Genomic DNA, 23,005 nt, shown 5'->3' with positions numbered 1-23,005 from the left:
CAACTACCAACCCATCTATTGAAACTAAACATTCATCTACCAACCACATGTTCATCCAACTATCTAACAACCCATAAATCCAACAACCATTTAACTACCCATACATTTATCATTGGTAGATGGTAGTTAGATGGTTGGTTAAGTGGATGGATGGATGGCTAGTTGGTTGTGTTGGTAGATGGTTGGATGGCTGGATCAGATTGTAAGTAGATGGATCTAACTGCCGTCTAGCAACGACAACTATATGGGTAGTTAAATGGTTGTTGGATGGATGGGTTGGTAGATAGTTGGATGAAAAGGTGGTTGGTAGATGGATGGTTAATACAACCATTATCTACTTACAATCTTATCCAGCCATCCAACCATCTACCAACACATCCATCCAACCAACCATCTAACTATCCATCCATCCACTTAACCAACCATCTAACTACCGTCCTTCAACCCATCCAAACAACAATCTTATTACCCATCCCCTAATCTATGAAACCAACCATTTGCCTACCTATCCAATCCAACCATCGACCTACCTACCTACCATAAACCAACCATCTAAATACTCATCCATCTACCAATCTATACAACAAACCAACTAACTACCTATACATCCAACCAACTACCCATCCGTCCACCTACCAACCCAATTATCAAACCAAGCATCTACCCAATCAACTACCTACCCAGCCAACCGTCTACCCACCAAAAACGCTCCTGTATCATACTGAAAACATATTCCTTATTCAGCGAACTATACATAAACATCACAATACACCACTTGAATCTAGCTTGGTTCTTAGTTATAAATGACAAATAGTATACACAAACTTCTTACATTTCAAAAGTAAAAAACATCAGAACTGCATCATCTGTTAAAACAGGCAGCGGAGAGTAAGATTGGCAGAACCATCCTCTGTGGTCGAAGCTATAATCACTCCAGGGAGAATATAGTATTTGTAAGATGCTCATTGAAGTTAACTGGGGTCCATATAATACATGGTGGCATGGAGTCCTCCAGAGTGAGAGCTGCTCCTGGTGGCTCTCCACTCTGGCAGACAGAGGGTGCTGTTATGCCCAACTAAGGCAGATGGAGAATGGTTGCCCTGGAGGGTCAACCCCTTTAAAAAGAACCTTTCACCTGCCCATACACGTGCAGCTGAGTGCAGCATGCAATAGGCAGGGCCACACAAACCCTGGGGCACATTAAAAAAAGATTCCTATCCATTTCCGTTAATAAGTTATCGGTGCAGTAATATTTGGCGCCCGATATTTAAGTAACCCTGTGAACTATCAATGGGGTGTATAATTAGCAAGGGGCCGTGTTACTATGGTTGTGACACTGTCTAAACAGATACGGACAGTGCCACAGCATGAGCTGGAGAGGAGAGCGTGTCTCGCGAGAGATCAGTGTTGTCCTTGTCTGCTGAGAGCTGAAGAGTGAGAGCATGCGCGCGCATAGCTCCGAGCTGCGCGTGCGTGCATACGCTCTTCTCTCCAGCTCTTCCCGTGACACTGTCCGTAGCGGATTGGACAGTGTCACAGCAATGTTACACGCCCCTTTGCCATTACACGCCCCATCGACAGTTCAGGGGGTTATTTAAATATCAGGCACCAAATATAACAGCACCAATATCTAAATAACGCAGGAGGGTAGTAAGAAAATGTAAAGTGCCCCAGGGTACGTGCAGCCCTCCCCATTACATGCTGTACATATATGGGCAGGTGAAAGGGTACAGGTGTTAACACTATCCAATCATCTGCTGACAGCAATTAGTGATGTTTGGAATTGTGAGGAAGATGTTCTTTGGTTTCTGTCCTTCTTGTAATTATACCAATATATGACCAGTAAGTAGGGATCAGATACACAAACCTCCTGCACTTATTACCTCATGCATATAAGGGTCCACAAGAATCTCAAAGGGCCCTACTGCAAGCGAGATGTTCGGAGATGCAGTTGGGATAGTGAGCGTGTAATGAAAAGTCTTCTTCCTCATGTCATGAGTGTAAACAGTTTCCACCAGGTCTCCATTAGACACGGCCACCATGGAGGCATCTACTGTAAACTCCAACTTCCACGTGCACAGTTCTGAAAAGGAATCCACACACGGAAACCAGAACCTAAATGTGAATGTAACAAAAAAATATTTCATTCATGAAAATGATACGTTTAAAGTCCTAAACAGACACGACAAATAAAAACTGCTTGCACTTAAAGGGAACCTGTCATCAGCATTTCACCTATTAATCCAGCAATCCCTGTTGGTAGTGGGTGAAAAATCATTTCTATATAACCTAGAATTGTCTTCTTAGTCGGCTCTGTAGATTTAGCATTCAGTTCTTTAGTGTTCCCGCGTCGTATGCTAATGAGCAGAAAAGAGTCATATCTTCATTCCTCAAGTCTTTCCGAGGAATATCCCGTGCTTGTACATTGATGTCCTCTCCTGGTGTGTGCGCACAAAGGGACACCGGACTATTACGCTAAAAGGCGCAAAATGTTTGCAGACCGATATTTACAGTCGGATGAGGAATTTAGGAGCGGAAATAACGGTAATGAACTTAAGATAGCAGCGGCCAGTGTGGGATAAGTAAAGTTCAATAGGTGAAATGCTGGTGACCGGTTCCCTTTAAAGTATCACAAAAAATACCAATCACTCCTTAAATGGTAACTAAACTTGCCATGGCGACATTTCAGAAGTTTTGATCGGTGAGGATCAGGGCACTGAGACCCCCGACCAATCGGTAAAACGAAGCGCTGAGCCACTGTTTCTCATCGACTTTCTCATCGTAAAACAGATAGTAATACCACACAAAATACTTACTAGTTCACATCCCCCATATGTCTACTTTATGTTTGCGTCGTTTTTTGAACATTCTTTTATTTTTCTAGGACGTTACAAGGCTTAGAACTTTAGCAGCGATTTCTCATATTTTCAAGAAAATGTCAAAAGCCTATTTTTTCAGGGACCAGTTCAGTTCTGAAGTGACTTTGAGGGCCTTATATATTAGAAAGTCCCCATAAATCACCCCATTTTGAAAACTGCACCCCCTCAAGGTATTCGAATCAGCATTCACAAAGTGTTTTAACCCTTTAGGTGTTTCACAGGAATTAAAGCAAAGTAGAGGGGAAATTCACAAATTTCATTTTTTTTTTTTTTTTTCGAAAATTCATTTGTAATACATTTTTCCCACAGAAGGTTTTACCCAAGAAACGCAACTCAATATTTATTGCCCAGATTCTGCAGTTTTTAGAAATATCCCACATGTGGCCCTAGTGCGCTAATTTACTGAAACACCGGCCTCAGAAGCAAAGGAGCACCTAGTGGATTTTGGGGTCTCCTTTTTTTAGAATATATTTTAGGCACCATGTCAGGTTTGAATAGGTCTTGTGGTACCAAAACAGTAAAGACCCCCCAAAAGTGACCCCATTTTGGAAACTACACCCCTCAAGGAATTTATCTATGGGTATAGTTAGGATTTTGAACACACAGTTTTTTTTTGCTAAATTTATTTGAATTCGTATGTGAAGATGAAAATCTGCTTTTTTTGTGAAAAAACGTAGAAATGTTAAATTTTTGCAAGGAATAATGTAGAAAAAACACCCCAACATATGTAAAGCAATTTCTTCCGATTATAGCAATACCCCATATGTGGTAAACTGCTGTTTGGACCCACAGCAGGCCTCAGAAGAGAAGGAGCACTATTTGGATTTTGGATTTCTGATTTTGCTGGAATAGTTTTCAGTGCCGTGTTGCGTTTGCAATGCACTGGAGGGATGAAAACCGTGGAAACCCCCCAATAGTGACCCCATTTTGGAAACTACACCCCTCAAGGAATTTTTCTAGGGGTAAAGTTAGAATTTTGACCGCACAGTTGTTTTGCTGAATTCATTGGAATTATTCTGTAAAGGTAAAAATCTACTTTTTTTCAGTAAGAACTTAGACATTTTTAATTTTTACAAGGAATAAAGGAGAAAAAGCACCCCAACATTTGTAAAACAATTTCTCCTGATTACGTAAATACCCCATATGTGGTAATAAACTGCTGTTTGGACCCACACCGGGGCTTAGAAGGGAAGGAGCGCTACTTGGCTTTTGGAGCTCAAATTTAGCTGGAATAGTTTTTGGGTGTCATGTCGAATTTGCAAAGCCACTGAGAGACCGAAACAGTGGAAGCCCCCCAAAAGTAACCCCATTTGAAAAACTACACCACTTAAGGAATCTATCTAGGGATATAGTGAGCATTTAGGCCCCACACGTCTTTTGCAGAATTTATTAGAATTAGGCAGTGAAAATTAATATCAACATTATTTCCACTAAAATGTTGCATTTTTTTCAATTTCACAAAAGGATAAAGGAGAAAATGCCGCCCAACATTTGTAAAGCAATTTCTCCCAAGTACGGCAATACCCCACGTGTGGGCATAAATGTTTTTTCATTAGAAAGTTATTAACCCTTTCCAAACTGATCCATGTTTTTCTTTTTTCCTCCCCGCTTTCCGAGAGCCACCGTCAATAGAGCGGTGTGGGGGCTTATTGTTTCCGGGACGAGCTGTAGTTTTTATTGGTACCATTTTTTGGTACATAAGACTTTTTGAGCACTTTTATCAAATTTTTTGGTAGAGCGAAGGTGACCAAAAAAACGGTGACTTTGCCGTTTAAAATTCTTTATTTTTCACGGCATTCACCGTGTGAGTTCAATAATGGTATATTGCAATAGCTTGGACTTTTACGGACGCAGCAATGCCAATTTTGTGTATTTTTTTTTATTTTTTTACATTACTTTAGAGAAAAAATGTGAAAAGGGTTTCTTGTTGGACTTTAAATATTTAATTTTTTCCACTAATAATAACTATTTACTTTTGTTTTTACACATTTTATTAGTCCCCCTAGGAGACTTGAACCAGCAATCGTTCGATCACTGGTAGAATACACTGCAATACTTAGGCCTCATTCACACGGCAGGGTTTCCCGGCCGGGTGCCGGCCGTTCATAAATCGGCCGGCACCCGGCTGCATTAGGAATGATAGACCCCTAATGGGGCTATTCACACGACCGATTTTTTGACGGCCGGAAAATCCGGCCGTCAAAAAATAGGACATGCTCTATCTTTGCCCGGGCACCCGGCCGCCCGGCTCCCATAGAAGTCTATGGGGCCGGGTATTACACGGCCATCACCGGAATGTGTTCCGAGTGATGGCCGGGTTTCCCGGCGCTTGCGCTCTATCTCCTCCTCCTCACAGCGCAGAGTGCATGTGAGGATGAGGAGTTGATGCCATTCTGACGAATGGCATCGCTGTACACTGAGTTGCAGGGCCGGGGTGTACAGCAGGTGGAAGGGAGCGCTGCGCTGGCTCCCTTCCCCTGCTTGTTAAAAGCACCCTGGCTCGGCGACACCTTCGATGGCGCCGCTAGTAGTAGTAGCAGCAGCTGCTGCTGCTGCGGCTGCTACTACTGTAGCGACGCCACTATAGCAGAGCGGGGAGGTATCTCCCCGCTCTGCTATGTGCTAGCCGCACTTTAGCTCCTTGAAGGAGCGGAATCCCCGTGTTTTCGGGGATTCCGCTCCTGGACAGAGCGCTTGATGTCTCTGTCCATATCTGGGCAGTGACATCAGGGGAAACTCCTGAAGCGGAATCCCCGAACACATGGGGATTCCCCTTCAGGAGCTGCCGCTGATGTCACTGTCCGGATCTGCCCGGCCCGGATGCATAACTTTATGCAAACCGGCCGGGCAAAATGGCCGATTTTACCGGCCGACACTCGGGCTCGGGAACGACCCGGTCGTGTGAATCCCGCCTAATGTATTGCAGTATATTGTCATTTTTACAGGCTCCTGTAACAGCGTGATCGCTGTTTCTGTCCGTTAGTCCCAGGTATCAGCTGTAATACACAGTTGACACCCGCAGTGTATGGCGCGGGCTCAGAGCGTGAGATGCTCCATATATCACCCCCCACACCACGACATGCTATTAAGTCGTGGTGCGCAAAGGGTTTAATGTACAGTGGATGGTGCAGAGTGAAAATTAAAATTTTCCACTGATGTGCCATTTTAGTGCACTATATGTTGTGCCCAGTTTGTGCCACAAATACCTCATAAAATATTAACCGGGTTCTCCCGGGTATGGCGATGCCATATCGGTGGACGTAAACGGCTGTTTGGGCACGCTGTGGGGCTCAGAAGTGAGGGACGCCATTTGGCTTTTGGAGCACAGATTTAGCTTGGTAGTAGCTCTGGCGTTTTGCTGGTATTTCAGTTTATAATGTGGGGGCATATGTAAGCTGGGCAGAGTACATCAGGGCATAATAAGAGGGTATAATAATGGGGTAAATAAATAATAATCCGCAGATATGTGGCCTTTGTGGCCCTTATAAATGGCGCCCGATCCTATCCGCTTTTGGAACGCTCTGCACATTTTGTATCGCTATATTCTGGGAGCCGGAACTTTTTTTATTTTTTCTCCACCGGAGCCGTGTGAGGGTTTATTCTTTGCGGGACAATCTGTAGATTTCATTGGTAACATTTTGGGGTACATGCCATTTTTTTTTAGCACTTTTTATTCCATTTTTCGGCAAGCCAGGTGACCAAAAACCATCAATTCTGACAATGATTTTTATTTATTTTTTGCAGCGTTCACCGTCTATAAATGACCGTTATACGTTATTCTGCGGGTCGGTACGATTACGGCGATACCAGATGTATATAGGTTTTTTTTATGTTTTGCAGCGTTTGCGCAATAAAATCACTTCTTTAGAAAATAATTTATTTTCTGTCACCATATTCTGAGAGATGTAACTTTTTTATTTTTCAGTCAAAAAAGCTGTGTAAGGGCTTGTTTTTTGCGGGACGGGTTGTAGTTTTTATCGGTATTATTTTCGGGTACATGCGACTTTTTGATCACTTTTTATTCATATTTTGTGAGGGGTGGTGACCAGAAAATAGTGATTCTGGCTTTGTTTTTCGTTTATTTTTTTTGCTGTGTTCACCGTGCGGGAAAAATAACATTACAGTTTTATAGTTGGGGTCGTTACGAACGCGGTGATACCAGATATGTGTACTTTTTTTTACGCGTTCATTTTTTTCCCTATAATAAAAGACTTATAATAGGAAAAAAAGCAGTTCTTGTTTATGTCACTTATAACTTTTATTTTTACACTTTTTTTAAAACATTTTTATTCTTTTTTTTACTTTTTTCACTTGTCCCACTAGGGGACACTTAGACTTGCAGCTCTGATCGCTGCTGGAACACATTACACTACACACGTAGTGTAATGTACTCCAACTGTCATTGTGATGTAACTGTCACACTGACAGGAAGCCTACGCGACGACCACCCTCCGGGTGGTCCTCATAGGCTTCTGTACATGGCAGCCCGGAAAGCCATTGCCATGGGTACCATCGCCCGCCCCTGTGATTTCACGTGGGGGCTGCCGATCAGCGCTAAACACCTTAATTGTGGCGTTCAAAATCGAACGCCGTAATTAAGGGGTTAACTGCCGAAATCAGCGGCGATGGGCCACAGATCGGCAACGGGGAATGCAGGGCAGACACCCTGCACAGTTAACCACCGCTGCGGTGTAGCGCCGCGCGGCGTTAACTGTGGAAGCACAGACGTTACTGCACGTCAAGGTGTGCGAAGTGACTGCTCACATTGATGTGCATTAACGTCAAGGTGCGGGAAGGGGTTAAGGGACAAATAATATTTTTGGGTTACTTTTTCTGCTGCATCCTCCTCCTCCTCCGTTATTACTGCAAACACCTTATTGGGGGACTAAGGAGGTTCGTAAAGTGGAAATAAAGGCGCCTGGAAGGTTAGGAAGATGACACTTTCCCCTTACCTATCGTATATAAATTCACATGTACCACCGATTTACCCTTCACCTTCAGTTTTCCGTGTGACAAAAGGAAATGGCTGTAATTAAAGCAGTCACTAAACTCTGGACGGAATATCAACCGAATTATGTAATAATGGCTGAAACAACTGAGGGATGGCAGAATATAGAGCTGAGAAGGGGACGAATGAAAAACTAACGGTCATAGCGACATATCAGAAGTTTTATTGGTGGGGGTACAGGTGGAGACTCCCATCATCGCTGAAACGAAGGGGTAGAAGCATTCAGCCAAGATCTCTTCACCTTCGGCTGTAATCGTCGCTCCTCATCAGCCTCAACATGGGCTCACAAAGAACATTTATGAGCCCACCCTCAGTTGTGGGGGGAAAGCAGGAACTTATCACACCTCATACCAATGAGAAAGGATATGTGCTCTATGATTGGCACCTATGGAGGGGAACTTTTTCTTTTCTACTAAAGGGGTGAGGAAATGAGCAGTTACACATCTAATCCAACCCGCATAATCAAGTCTCTACATTTCTGGTGATTTTGTAACTATAATATCCTTGCAGATATTGGTATAACGGACATGTATACATGGTGTTGTGTCTCATTCTCTGCGCGGGTCAGACTTTTAGCCAGAAAGAGGAATTTGCATGCATTTTTTTTTTTTTTTTTTTACAAAACATCGGGGCAGATTTGCTAATGTGTCTGCGCCTAGAATGTGTCAAAAAATGTGCCACAATTTGGCGCATTTAATTTTTGAATAGATGTTGGCACCTCTACAGACACTACAAAAAAAAAAAGGTAAAAAAACCCGCTACATGTGTACCTACCCTAAGGCATCATGCGCGCGATCGTAGTGGTATGCATGAGGGCCGCCCGCAAATCACAGGCCATGCACATTCATTTCAATGAGCCCACAATGTGAAAAAAAAAAAAAAAAAAGCAGTCAACAACGGATCAACGGTCAGTTTTTCATGGCTGTTTTGCATCAATGTGTCTCAAAATTTGAATCCATTTCCCGGCCGTCTGACCGTTTTTCACCGCCATTTGCCATCCATTTTGCAAGGACGTTAAAAAAAAAATGGATGAGTTTTATTAGTTAGGGTTTTTTCTGTCCCAGCCACCTGAAAACACCACAATACCAATGTAGATAGTGCCACATTTCCCACATAGAAAGTGCCCACTGTAAATAGTGCCACAGTGCCCACTGTAGATAGTGCCCACATAGATAGTGCCAGTGTAGGTAGTGCCAGTGCCCATGTAGATAGTCCCACCCCCTGTAGATAGCAAGCACCCCACCTCCCCCATATGTCACCCTTTTCCTGTAGATAGCACCACTAGAGGAGCGTATTGACGTCTTTGTCCATATAAGGACAGTGACGTCAGGGGCTAACTCTAGGAGCGGAATTCCCGGCCAAAGCTTAGGTGGCTCCATACAGGGTGATGTAGAAACTTTGGGGGCTCCCTCTAGGAGGGGGAATCCCCAGCCAGAGCGATGGTCGGGGATTCCACTCCTAAAGGCAGCGCTATCTACAGGGGGTTGTGTGTGGCGCTATCTACGGGGGGGGGTGTATTCCGGAGCTCTCAAAGCCCCAGCAGACATGAGTGCAGCTCTGCTTACACTGAAGGAGCACTGCACTCAGTAAACCCCATTCCAGGCTGCTAACGTTTATATACTGACAACTGCACAGGGCATCGGCAGTTGGAACGTGTGTATATAGCCGTATGGCAGCTGTGAAGGGGTTAATAAAGGTTGGCAAGAGGCTTGAGAGGGAACACCAGATTAATAACTATCTGTGTATTCTTTCTTCTGGCTATTATCCAAAAGGCACAATGTTTTTGCTTGTCGTTTGGTACAATAGCAGAATGGTCACGAGAATTTGCTGTCCAGATCCACTTTAAGCTTGATCCACTGCAGCCCACACCAAAGGTACTACAGTGTAAAGGAAACAATGGTAGACAAAAGAGTCCTCTACTGCTTCCTTTTAATGCGGGTGAACCCCTGTTGTTTTACGTGCACACGGCATCATACACGAAAGCAGCAACATTGAACAAGTCAAGCTTTGTCTGATTCCTTGTGACCAATTACCGAATAATAAGTCACAAGTCAAACTGTATTTTAGGTATGGAGGTGATGACCTCTCTATATACGCCTAAATGGCCATGCAGCACCACGTTACCTGGTGGAGTTCTGGTATCCATAAGAGAAGACATGGGCCCCTTTCTCCGCCATACTTCCTTCCACATTTGGAACTACAAAGTGAAGGCCCCCTTTAGGCTGGTCCAGGGAGAACTCGATGTAAACCTTCAGTACTTTTAACTCTGTAAGATTTAGAATAAAGTAAAAGAAATAACATTTGTTCTTACTTGTTATTCAGCAATTTTGATACTGTATATTTGGATGGAATGAGTAAATGTAGCATTCTAGAGAGAATTTGTCATCTCTATCGTTATTTCATGACAAATCCTCTTTAAAAGAGCCTTTCCGTTTAAAGTGGATCTGTCACTAGTTATTAATTCCCTATCTCCTAACTAATCTAATAGGCGCTTTGATGCTGATCACTGCAGTGTGATTTGTTTAAAAAAGCTATGTTCACTTTCATACATATGCTAATGTGGCTCGAATAGCCAAACAGGAGGTGACTGTAGTGCTGCTGCTGTGGATGAGAGTCGTCCGTCACGGCTGGAGGCGATGTAGGGACCGTCTTCTGAGTCGCTGTAGTGAAGGACCCGCGGAAGCGACAACACAACGTGATCTCGCGATTGAAGCGGAGATCACGCTGGGCTGTGAAGAGGAGACCTGTATGATGCTGATTGGGCAATTGAAAATAAAACATAATTTAATAGACGAAATTTACGTAAGTGGCTGTTAGAGCCAAATCAGCAGATTTAGAAAAATGAACATAACTTTCAAAATAATAAGTTGTTTTTTTTTGTTTTTTTTTAAACGAATCACGATGTAGTTATCAGCATCAAAGCAACTATTGGATTAGTTAGGAGATGGCGAATTAATAAACTAGTGACAAAGTCTCTTTAAATAAGCGTTCTGTAAATACAAGGGAGTTGTGTAGAAATATCAAATTGATGTTGGCAATATGAGGAATTACACCTATTATCTGCATGTATTAACAATATTGCCACATTGAGTGAGACAACACGACATGGTAGAGGATGAGATTAGGGATATCCAACAACCGGCTTCTATGTGACAGACAGTGAGGAGCGAGCGCTTACATACTCATGAACCGCTTCTTACAATACGATCTATGGAATCACTGCCATGTGCATACTGAGTGACTGATGAATAAATCATTATCTCCTCCTCCCAGATGTGTAGAGCAGCTCAGTGCGGCAAAAAATGTTAATACACATACTGTATAAAGTGTGAGCACTCGATCGCGTCCTGCCAATACAGGTCCATGGTCTGTTAAGGGCGAAGGACACTTTCTAAATAGTCTTCATTAAAAACGTCCTACCATTTTTCTGCTGTCGAGTCTATAACTTCTTCCCCTAGCTGGTTGTCCTACTGTTTATGACATAGATGCAACAGCAATGCCCCTGGCTGTGTCTGCTCTCCCCCTCCCTTCTGAGTAAGGCCCCATGCACACGACCGTAAATAACCTCAGGTTTTGCGGACCGCAACTGCGCTCTGCAAAAATGGACCCATTTACTTTCATTGAACGCGGACACCTTTCCGTAGCGCTACGGATGGGTGTCCGTGCCGTGGAAATGTTCCGAAAATTATGGAACATGTCCATTCTTTTGCATTTTGCGGGCCGTGCTCCCATACTTTGTATGGGAGCACGGCCAGAAAATGCGGATGACAGTCGGCGGCCGGGGCCTTGCCCGCAGTCGCGGGCTGTGATTGCGGGCCCGGTCGTGTGCATGGGGCCGATAACAGCAGGGAGGGGGAGGAGGTTGTACAGAGAAGTTCAAAAAGAGAACAGGAGGAAGCACCCAAGTGTTCAGGGGGGCAGATCACACAGGCTGTTAGTATCAGAGTGTAAATAGAGAGCAAAGCACAGTTACAGAGAGGGGAAGATCAGTGTACACCCAGGTCAGAATATGCAAAGGGAAGAGGGGGGGAAAATCACACAAACGAACAGTGTTGAGAGAACCGAGAGGGTGGGTGGGTAGATCACAGACTCCTCAGCATCAGTGTCTGTCAGTACGAGGGAAAAAGATCCCTCATGTGCTGTAGGAGAGAGAGAGAAAGCAGTACAGGAATGAAGCTGTGCGGATACATGGGAGCTAGTGAAGGCAGCAGCATCTTGGAGTCACAGAACTCACATCCATCTTGTTTTACTGGACAAAGAAAAGTCTGAAACTAGGAGCAGGTTACAAACTGCATATCAGGTGGTCTGAAAATGAATGAACGAATGAAAATTGCAGGCTTAAACTTCGCGCAAAACTTTTTTTTTTTAAATTCCACGAACATATTTAAAAAAATTTTTTTTTTTAAATCCCCATGTCAAAGGCGTCCATAACCTTTAAAGAAGTTAAACGTTTAACACTTGACATGCTGAAATTTTGCAACGCATAATTTAAATCCAGGGTTAATATTCTGCTGCGGCTCGAAAAATGTGCATATATACGGCGGGGCAAGTATAAGAGGTTTGAGGACTTATGGGCTCCCTGGTTGGATACACCGGACTTGGCCTCAGCTGCGTTGCTCCTAGACCCATTACCTCTCTGATCAGATCTCTGGAATGGGGACGTTGTGAGTTCTCGCTAGTCTCCCGCCCTCCTCTGATAATGAGGTGTATGAGATGTGCTGATAATGTGTCTTGTATTTGGCAAATATTCTTTCATGCTGACTAAAACAGTGACTTGAGGTTGTTATGATATTGACCTCTAGTGGTCTGTTTCTTTCATGTAACACGCACCAATTTGTGTTATGCACGGTTATTTTCGAAACGCTGATTCTCATTTTGAGCAAGGGGTGGGTTAGGGGAAAGTGGGAGGTGGGAGGATGTTCAAGGTTGTTTTCATGCATGTAAATTGTAAAAATGTTATAAAAAAATTATTTGATTCAAAAAAGAAACTTTGCAACGCATATTAAGATTTATACAGAAGCTCTATAATGAGGACATATATTCAACCTCCGACTGTAAACAACGACTGTTTCCAACCTTTGGGGGGGGGGGGAATCTATTAAGACAAACATTTCACACGCCAGTCATGTCTTTTCAACGCCACAAAAGTAAAGCTTTTAACAAGGTTTCCCCCGTTGACAGCAAGCATAGATCTTGAAGATTGTGTTTTAATTTAATTTTAGCTTTCCAGTGGAAGGCAGCGACCCAATTGTTTTCTATGGGCAACTACTCCACCTTTTCTGTACACCGGTTTTGATACGACTCCCCCAAAGTGCGTGTTTCAGCCTTACCGTCGACATGTTTCCACAATTCCGATGGGACTTTGATGCAGAGTTCTCCGTTTCCTGCGTCTGGGTCAACTGCGCTGACCGCCGCTGCGTATGCATTGGAGAAGTAGTTAAGGTTGCGCCTATAGGAATGGTAAAAAGCAAAGGAAAACTTGCAGTGAGCAACTTCAGATGGACAGATGAATAATATTGGGGTCATCTCATCAAGACAAACCCCTTCAGTAAGAACCTGCGTGGGTCCGGCTGCTGAAACACCCAGTCGCTTGCGAAGTAATGTAATATTACACAGCACCCAATCGTAGGATTATTTTTTTATTGCCGAAAAGAACAACGTTGCAGACTGCGCTATTCTTGTGGTCAAAAATACTAGAACCTCTGACAAGAAGTGAATAACTAATATGAATAGAGGCTAATAATAGAAATGGATTTCGAATCAATGATTAAACGCCTTTATTTCTTAAAAACAACAAAATGATCCCCCCAGATACCTGGCATGAAGCCACCAACTCGCAATACTCACTGCTTGGACTCGTGATGACAGACCTCCAGCGTGGGGTCGTTGTATATGAACGCGGCTTCCAGATCATTAACCTTCACTCGATAGATTCTGCATTGTTTGCTATTCAGCTTGATCCTGTTCAGATTAGTGACTGTGGGGAAAATTGTCAGCTCCACGTAACCCTAAATGAAATATTGAAATGGGGGTTAGATTCCGCACATTAATACTCATTCACTATTACAGGTTTTGCTGTTATGGCGGACTTAACCCGTCCACGTTTTACTTAGTTGGTCATTCCTTTGAATGAACGACATGTAATACCTTATTTCTCCTGCAGCGGCCACTGCAGGGAAAGTGTATGGCCAGATGGAGCAGCGTCTGGCGATCACAGACGACTGCTGGGGTTTTATGAAGACCCACAGCTGACCAGCTTCCATATGGAAGGTATTTCATGTTAAGAAGTATATGAGGTCACGGACTGATATTCATCTCTCATCCAAATCACTCCAATCACAAGTGGAAGTCATTAGGGTAACAGAGCTGGGCAGCTGCAGGGAAACAATCCTCCCTGCAGCTGCCCGTCCAATGACATCAGCAGAATGCAGGCAGTGCTGTCAATGAATAGAGATGTGGATGACCGGTATTGTGACAGCGCCGATGCTCTCTCTTCACAGAATATGTATTCTGGCAACAACCCCAGGAGAGAGGTCAGCAGGAGATAGAATTTCTTGTGGCGGTCCAAAACTAACCTGCTCATAAAGGGAGCGTGGAGAAATGCACATAATACAATACAATTCCTCTTATCTGGCAGCAATAGGACTTGGATTATTAAATATTCTGAACTATATAGTCATAGAAAATAATATAAAACTCCTGTAAAAACCTTTAGAAGGGAAAAGCCAAAATGCAATGATAAAATATTCTGCTGTACCTTTGATTTTTGCGTTTCATAGGATGAGAAATACTTACAATCACGGACTTCCGCTGAAAGTTTATATTACTGATGCAGACGGCCTGGTGGGTCGTGTAAGAGAAAACAAGGAAAATCACTTTATTATCATCCTGAGAAATATTTGGGTGATCCAAGACATGACAGGAGGAGGCGTACACACGTGACCGGAGGAGGCGTACACACGTGACCGGAGGAGGCGTACACACGTGACCGGAGGAGGCGTACACACGTGACCGGAGGAGGCGTACACACGTGACCGGAGGAGGCGTACACACGTGACCGGAGGAGGCGTACACACGTGACAGGAGGAGGCGTACACACGTGACAGGAGGAGGCGTACACACGTGACAGGAGGAGGCGTACACACGTGACAGGAGGAGGCGTACACACGTGACAGGAGGAGGCGTACACACGTGACAGGAGGAGGCGTACACACGTGACAGGAGGAGGCGTACACACGTGACCGGAGGAGGCGTACACACGTGACCGGAGGAGGCGTACACACGTGACCGGAGGAGGCGTACACACGTGACCGGAGGAGGCGTACACACGTGACCGGAGGAGGCGTACACACGTGACCGGAGGAGGCGTACACACGTGACCGGAGGAGGCGTACACACGTGACAGGAGGAGGCGTACACACGTGACAGGAGGAGGCGTACACACGTGACAGGAGGAGGCGTACACACGTGACAGGAGGAGGCGTACACACGTGACAGGAGGAGGCGTACACACGTGACAGGAGGAGGCGTACACACGTGACAGGAGGAGGCGTACACACGTGACAGGAGGAGGCGTACACACGTGACAGGAGGAGGCGTACACACGTGACAGGAGGAGGCGTACACACGTGACAGGAGGAGGCGTACACACGTGACAGGAGGAGGCGTACACGTACATATGTGACAGGAGGAGGCGCACACGTACATATGTGACAGGAGGAGGCGTACACGTACATATGTGACAGGAGGAGGCGTACACGTACACACGTGACAGGAGGAGGCGTACACGTACACACGTGACAGGAGGAGGCGTACACGTACACACGTGACAGGAGGAGGCGTACACGTACACACGTGACAGGAGGAGGCGTACATGTACATATGTGGCAGGAGGAGGCGTACACGTACATATGTGGCAGGAGGAGGCGTACACGTACATATGTGGCAGGAGGAGGCGTACACGTACACACGTGACAGGAGGAGGCGTACATGTACATATGTGGCAGGAGGAGGCGTACACGTACACACGTGACAGGAGGAGGCGCACACGTACATATGTGGCAGGAGGAGGCGTACACGTACATATGTGGCAGGAGGAGGCGTACACGTACATATGTGACAGGAGGAGGCGTACACGTACATATGTGACAGGAGGAGGCGTACACGTACATATGTGACAGGAGGAGGCGTACACGTACATATGTGGCAGGAGGAGGCGTACACGTACATATGTGGCAGGAGGAGGCGTACACGTACATATGTGACAGGAGGAGGCGTACACGTACATATGTGGCAGGAGGAGGCGTACACGTACATATGTGGCAGGAGGAGGCGTACACGTACATATGTGACAGGAGGAGGCGTACACGTACATATGTGACAGGAGGAGGTATACATATGTGACAGGAGGAGGTATACATGTACATATGTGACAGGAGGTATACATGTACATATGTGACAGGAGGAGGCGTACATGTACATATGTGACAGGAGGAGGTATACATATGTGACAGGAGGAGGTATACATGTACATATGTGACAGGAGGAGGTATACATGTACATATGTGATAGGAGGAGGTATACATGTACATATGTGATAGGAGGAGGTGTGCATGTACATATGTGACAGGAGGAGGTGTGCATGTACATATGTGACAGGAGGAGGCGTACATGTACATATGTGACAGGAGGAGGCGTACATGTACATATGTGACAGGAGGAGGTATACATATGTGACAGGAGGAGGTATACATGTACATATGTGATAGGAGGAGGTATACATGTACATATGTGGCAGGAGGAGGCGTACACGTACATATGTGGCAGGAGGAGGCGTACACGTACATATGTGACAGGAGGAGGCGTACACGTACATATGTGGCAGGAGGAGGCGTACACGTACATATGTGGCAGGAGGAGCCGTACACGTACATATGTGACAGGAGGAGGCGTACACGTACATATGTGACAGGAGGAGGCGTACACGTACATATGTGACAGGAGGAGGCGTACACGTACATATGTGACAGGAGGAGGCGTACACGTACATATGTGACAGGAGGGGGCGTACATGTACATATGTGACAGGAGGAGGTATACATATGTGACAGGAGGAGGTATACATGTACATATGTGATAGGAGGAGGTATACATGTACATATGTGATAGGAGGTGTGCATGTACATATGTGACAGGAGGAGGCGTACATGTACATATGTGACAGGAGGAGGTATACATATGTGACAGGAGGAGGTATACATGTACATATGTGACAGGAGGAGGCGTACATGTACATATGTGACAGGAGGAGGCGTACATGTAGATATGTGACAGGAGGAGGCGTACATGTACATATGTGACAGGAGGAGGCGTACATGTACATATGTGACAGGAGGAGGCGTACATGTACATATGTGACAGGAGGAGGCGTACATGTACATATGTGACAGGAGGAGGAGTACATGTACATATGTGACAGGAGGAGGCGTACATGTACATATGTGACAGGAGGCGGTATACATGTACATATGTGACAGGAGGCGGTATGCATGTACATATGTGACAGGAGGAGGCGTACATGTACATATGTGACAGGAGGCGGTATACATGTACATATGTGACAGGAGGCGGTATGCATGTACATATGTGACAGGAGGAGGTATACACGTACATATGTGACAGGAGGAGGTATACATGTACATATGTGACAGGAGGAGGTATACATGTACATATGTGACAGGAGGCGGTATGCATGTACATATGTGACAGGAGGAGGTATACACGTACATATGTGACAGGAGGAGGTATACATGTACATATGTGACAGGAAGGGGTAGTAGAGGTGTGTATATGACAGGAGGAGGTAGAGAGGTGTATATATGACAGGAGGAGGTAGAGAGGTGTATATATGACAGGAGGAGGTATACATGTATATATGACGGGGTAGTACGTGTGTGTATATATATATATATATATATATATGACGGGGTAGTACGTGTGTGTGTATATATATATGACGGGGTCGTACGCGTATATATGACGGGGTCGTACAAGTATAGGCAGCAGTATACATATAACATGCAGTTACAGATACTTATAGTTTGTATGGTCGGGGGCTCTCGAATGCCTTGTCTCCTTTCTTCCTGTTCATGGCGGCAGCTCCTCACTCAGTGGCCCCTCGGCTGGTATCCCGGGCTCGGTGGCCACCGGGGGCCCCGGTGTCAGGAGCGGCGCCTATGTGTTGCTATGGTAACTCAGAACCCTCCGTCCCGAGCAGCAGCACCTCCTCTCCCGCTCTCAGCCACAACCGGCAGCACTTCCGCTTCCCGCAGACGTCTCTTCTCGCGGCATCATCGCTGATCATGTGACTGCAGCACCGCCGCCATCTTTCGTTTGGGAACGATTCCCGGGTCACAGGCCGCACAATACGTTGTTGAGCCAGATCTGGAAATCCCCGCTAAAATCCGAATGCGTCCTGCCATACATTGCAATAAATTATGTGGCAGAAATCCGCCACAAAAATTTGATATTCCACAGCACGTCTAGAAACCGCTGCGTTTTTTTAAATCTATACACACAGCGCCACCTGCTGGGATTCTCATGAACAATCACAGGGCAATGTGCTGGGGCTATCAGTGGCTAGAGTAACATGATGTGTGATGCTATGGAGGCTGCGTGTGGGCTGTCATGTGGTCATCTCTCGCTCTGTCATTTATGGCGTTTACTGTATGGTATAAATAACGTAATCATTTTATTCTGCGGGTTGTTACAATTACGGCGATACCAAATTTATAGATATATATATTTTATGTTATTACTACTTTTGCTCAAAAACACTTTTTTTTATTGTTTTTGTGTCGCCCTAGTCCAAGAGCCAGAACTATTTTATTTTTCCACCGTTGAGCTTTATAAGAGCTTCGTTTTTGCGGGACGATCTGTTGTTTTAATTGGTACAATTCTGGGGTGCATAAGATTTTTTGATCACTTTTTATTGTATTTTTTGGAAGACGGGATGAACGGAAAACGTAATTCTGCCATTGTTTTTAATATATATTTTTTATGCCGCTCACCGTGTGGGTTGAATAACGTAATGGTTTTGTAGTTCAGGTCGCTACGGTCGCGGTGATACCAATTATGTGTAGCTTTCTGTATATTTTTTTTCTTAATAAAGGGAAAATTTTTTTTTTTTTTTTGTTTTTTACTTGGGATTTTTCATTTCTTTATTATAAACTTTATTAATCTATTTTTACTTTTTTTAGTCCCACTAGGGGACTTCACTTCGGGATCGTTTCTCGCTTTTATAATGCTTCTGTATTGCAGTGTATTATGCCTCTGGCAGGGCCTAATAGGCATACACTGATGGCAGACCTGGGTGGTCCGGCACCCCGCGACTGCCGATGCGGTGACAAAGGGGACACCCCCCCCCCCTGTCTAAAACCACTTAGATGCCGCTATTGACGGTTAAAAGGATGGGATCGGCGGTAACTAGACAGCCGGACACCCAATCTAGCCATCACGGGACACCCGTGCTGGGGTAATGGTGCAGTGCCATGAAAAGGAATATGGATGGTTGTCTTCTTTCCTGCATCCAATTCTGGTTTTGGCATAAAATAAAAAAAAGCATGAAAAATCTGCTGCAAATCTCCCCGATGTACTTTGGTGCTACTGCCTTATGCTGCGGATTTTCCCGCAATGAAATCCGTTGCTGAATCTGCAGTGTTCACGCTACTAATGAACATACCCTTAGGGTAAGTGCTCACGACCTCTTATCAGACGTAATGGAGGCTTTTTACGCCTCGAAAGACGGCTCCAATACTTCAGCAAACATCTGTCCATTGCCTGCAATGGGTCTTACGATTTTCTGTGCAGACGAGCTGTCATTTTACACGTCGCTGTCAAAATACGGCGCGTAAAATGACGGCTCGTCAAAAGAAGTGCAGAACGCTTCTTGGGACGTTTTTGGAGCCGTTTTCTCATAGACTATTGAAAACAACTCCAAAAACGGCCGAAAAATACGTGAGTTGCTCAAAAATCGTCTGAAAATCAGGAGCTGTTTTCCCTTGAAAACAGCTCCGTATTTTCAGACGTATTTTGTTAATCTTGTGAACATACCCTGACAGGGGCCAATGATCATTCCTGATTATCATGCTGGATTCACAAGCTGCGTTTTTATCATGTGTCTTTTTTTGTTTTGTTTCGGTAGATGAACTCATGAACCAAACCCCCCAAAAAAAAATGCAAAAAAAAAAAAAAACACAGTGTGAACACAGCCTTTACATGTCAGAAATCAGCCGGCAGAAAACTCATTTGGCGGCTAACCGCACTTTTTATGCAGCCTATAAAATCACGTCGGCAGCGCATCTCCCATGTAAACAGGACGTGCTGCCCACAACGCTGCAACATGATGGGCACTGAACGATCTTTCATCCCCATTGTTTGCCTCGGTCTCCCCATGTCGGTCTCGTCCTGTACGCAGAGGGATCGGTGGCGTGGTGAGGGGGCTCTCCCGCATTGCAGGGTCTTCTCCTGCTGGTCAAGGACCTGGTCAATAAATACAATGGCAGCGTCCTCCTCTGAAAGGTAAGGGTATGTTCACACAACAGCGTCCGTAACGGCTGAAATTACGGGGATGTTTCCGCCTGAAAACATCCCCGTAATTTCAGCCGTAACGGCATGTGCAGGCGCTTGAACGCCGCGTCCATTACGGCCGTAATTAGCGCTGCTATTCATTGGAGTCAATGAATAACGGCTCCAATTACGGCCAAAGAAGTGACAGGTCACTTCTTCTACGCGGGCGTCTATTTACGCGCCGTCATTTGACAGCGGCGCGTAAATATACGCCTCATGTGAACAGACAAACGTCAGCCCATTGCTTTCAATGGGCAGATGTTTGTCAACGCTATTTTCGGACGTAATTCGGGGCAAAAACGCCCAAATTACGTCCGTAATTAGTGCGTGTGAACATATCCTTAGAGAAGAAACGGCATCAGCGCTGGTGTATTTTGACAAGGATTCACTCTCACCGGGTGTTTTGAGGACAAGGGTCAGGGATTGGGTCCATTCACAAGTTGCGGTTGAGGTGCGTTTAGAAGCACATGTGGTTTGACTGCGATTTGGTGCATTTTTTTGATGCGGTTGTTTTTTACCACAGCCATATCGAAAAGCCACAGTGGATGCAGTTTTTTTAATGTGGTTCTAACATCACTGCAACATGTGAACAGACCCTTAATGTTCAACACATGTAAAAGATGGAATACATCTTCTTAGTTTCTGTGATGGTAGCAGAATGTGGATCATGACTACTTTAATACCAGCTTGGGGAGGAATACTCGTAACGCTAGATGAGGATTCTGGGGGGGAAGGGATCATAAACAGATTGGCGGCCAAGGAGTGAGACTGTCACCTGCTGCGCGCTGCGTCTCGACCACCATCCAGACACGGAGCCTGTAAACTGCCTGGCTCATAAGGTAGACAATAGAAATAACGCTAAATAACTTTATTTGTATGCTTGATGGCATTCAAAATCCTCAATATGTGTTAGGCCTTGTTCACACAGTGCAGATTAGTTTCAGATTTTTCAATTTATAAACAGAATTGGATCCAGGAGAGCAGACCTCTAAGGCCTTCCTTTATATATTTCTTCTGTTTAGGTTCCATTCTTGGTTTTAGCTTAAAAAATACATGCAAAATCTGTACTGTGGGAATCCAGCCTTAGGCCGGGTTCCCAGGGGTGGGCGATACAGCATAAAAAACCCGCACAGCGTATCAGACTTGGAACCTGCAGCACATTCCATCCAAAAAAACGTTCCACATTGTGATGCAAGTTTTTTGTCCGGCATTTGCCTCTCTGAATCACGGTAAAGCCTGTTCTGACCGCTGCAGCAGTCACGTGGGACGAAACTGCATTCCAGGAGCCGGATCGGAGGAAGAAGCAGGGCATTCTGGGGAAGTATTCTGATTTGTTTCGGCAGCAGGGGCAGGGATTAGGTGAACGGAACAGCTTTCCAGTCGCAGAAATATCTGCAACAAAACTTACCGTGTGTATGAATCCCCCAATCAGTTCTCAAGGTCAACCGCGGCATCATCTCCGTTTTTCATGCTTTTTTGGCAGTCGACGCATTAAAAAATACCTCCCTGCAGAGGCGTGTTTGTAACTTTGCCTCTCGCGGGTGAAACGTATTTTAGTTTTTGTGACCACTGGGCTATTTTTATCTGTCCCATTTATTTCAATGGGGACTAACTGCACACCCGTGAGGTCAAAATGCTCACCGCACCCATAGATTAATTCCTTTGGGGGGGGGGGGGGTGTTTCTTATGTTTTGGCACCTCAAATCCTCTGCAAGCTTATAGTGGGGGCTGGAACACATCCTAATAAAAAGAAGGTCCCTGAATCCACCAGGTGCAACTTCATTTACGAAACCTGCGTTTCAGTCAAGCAGAAGTGGAATATTTCTAAAACTACAAAACCTGGGCGATAAATATGAGATTGTTTCTTTAAAGAGAACCTTTCACCTCCCCATACACGTGCAGTTTGTTAGGCCAGATTCACACGAGCGTGTCCGTTTTGCACACACAAAAGCTCCATGTCTCATCAGCATGGGGTGCGCGGCTGCGTGATTTTCGCGCAGCCGGCATCATTAGGACACTCTGTTTGTATGTTTGTAAACAGAAAACCATGTGGTGCTTTTCTATTTTCATTCATTTAACTAATGTTGCGCGAATCATGCGCAGCACCCGGAAGTGCTTTTGTGTGCCGAGAGCGATTTGTACGCACCCATTGACTTCAATGGGTATGTGCTGCGTAAAACACAGGCAAATATAGGACCTGTCGTGAGTTTTACGCAGCGGTCAAACGCTGCGTGAAATTCACTGACAGTCTGAACAGCCCAATAGATTAACATAGGTCTGTGCGAGGCGCGTGAAAATCACACGCGTAGCACGGCCGTATTATACGTTCGTGTGAATAAGGCCTTATAGGCCAGGCTTCACAAACCCTGTCTCACTTTACACTTTTTTCCTCTCTTCCTCCATTCTTTACATATCGGTGCCGTTATATTTGGCATGCAATATGTAAGTAAGCCCCTGAACTGTCAATGGGCGCTTCTATCTAACTAAATGG

At 45.1% G+C, this 23,005-nt stretch overlaps 1 protein-coding gene across 1 annotated transcript in view; it reads right to left on the bottom strand.

Moving 5' to 3' along the window:
• Positions 1 to 18,236, bottom strand: part of TAF2 (TATA-box binding protein associated factor 2) — a 121,134-nt gene extending 102,898 nt beyond the window's left edge. The window contains exons 1-6 of the mRNA XM_075828080.1: positions 17,985 to 18,236; positions 14,683 to 14,737; positions 13,735 to 13,895; positions 13,218 to 13,336; positions 10,012 to 10,153; positions 1,884 to 2,115 (exon numbers count right to left, since the gene is read on the bottom strand). Coding sequence (XP_075684195.1) covers positions 1,884 to 2,115; positions 10,012 to 10,153; positions 13,218 to 13,336; positions 13,735 to 13,895; positions 14,683 to 14,737; positions 17,985 to 18,037 — 762 coding nt within the window. The 5' untranslated portion in view covers positions 18,038 to 18,236. The remainder of the gene's footprint in view (positions 1 to 1,883; positions 2,116 to 10,011; positions 10,154 to 13,217; positions 13,337 to 13,734; positions 13,896 to 14,682; positions 14,738 to 17,984) is intronic.
• Between the last annotated feature and the right edge of the window lie 4,769 nt (positions 18,237 to 23,005).

The sequence above is a fragment of the Rhinoderma darwinii genome, chromosome 5 (genome assembly GCF_050947455.1).
Source record: "Rhinoderma darwinii isolate aRhiDar2 chromosome 5, aRhiDar2.hap1, whole genome shotgun sequence".
Classification (NCBI taxonomy): Eukaryota; Metazoa; Chordata; class Amphibia; order Anura; family Rhinodermatidae; genus Rhinoderma; species Rhinoderma darwinii.
Note: the sequence above shows the minus strand (reverse complement) of the source record. Positions and strands in the feature narration are given on the sequence as shown.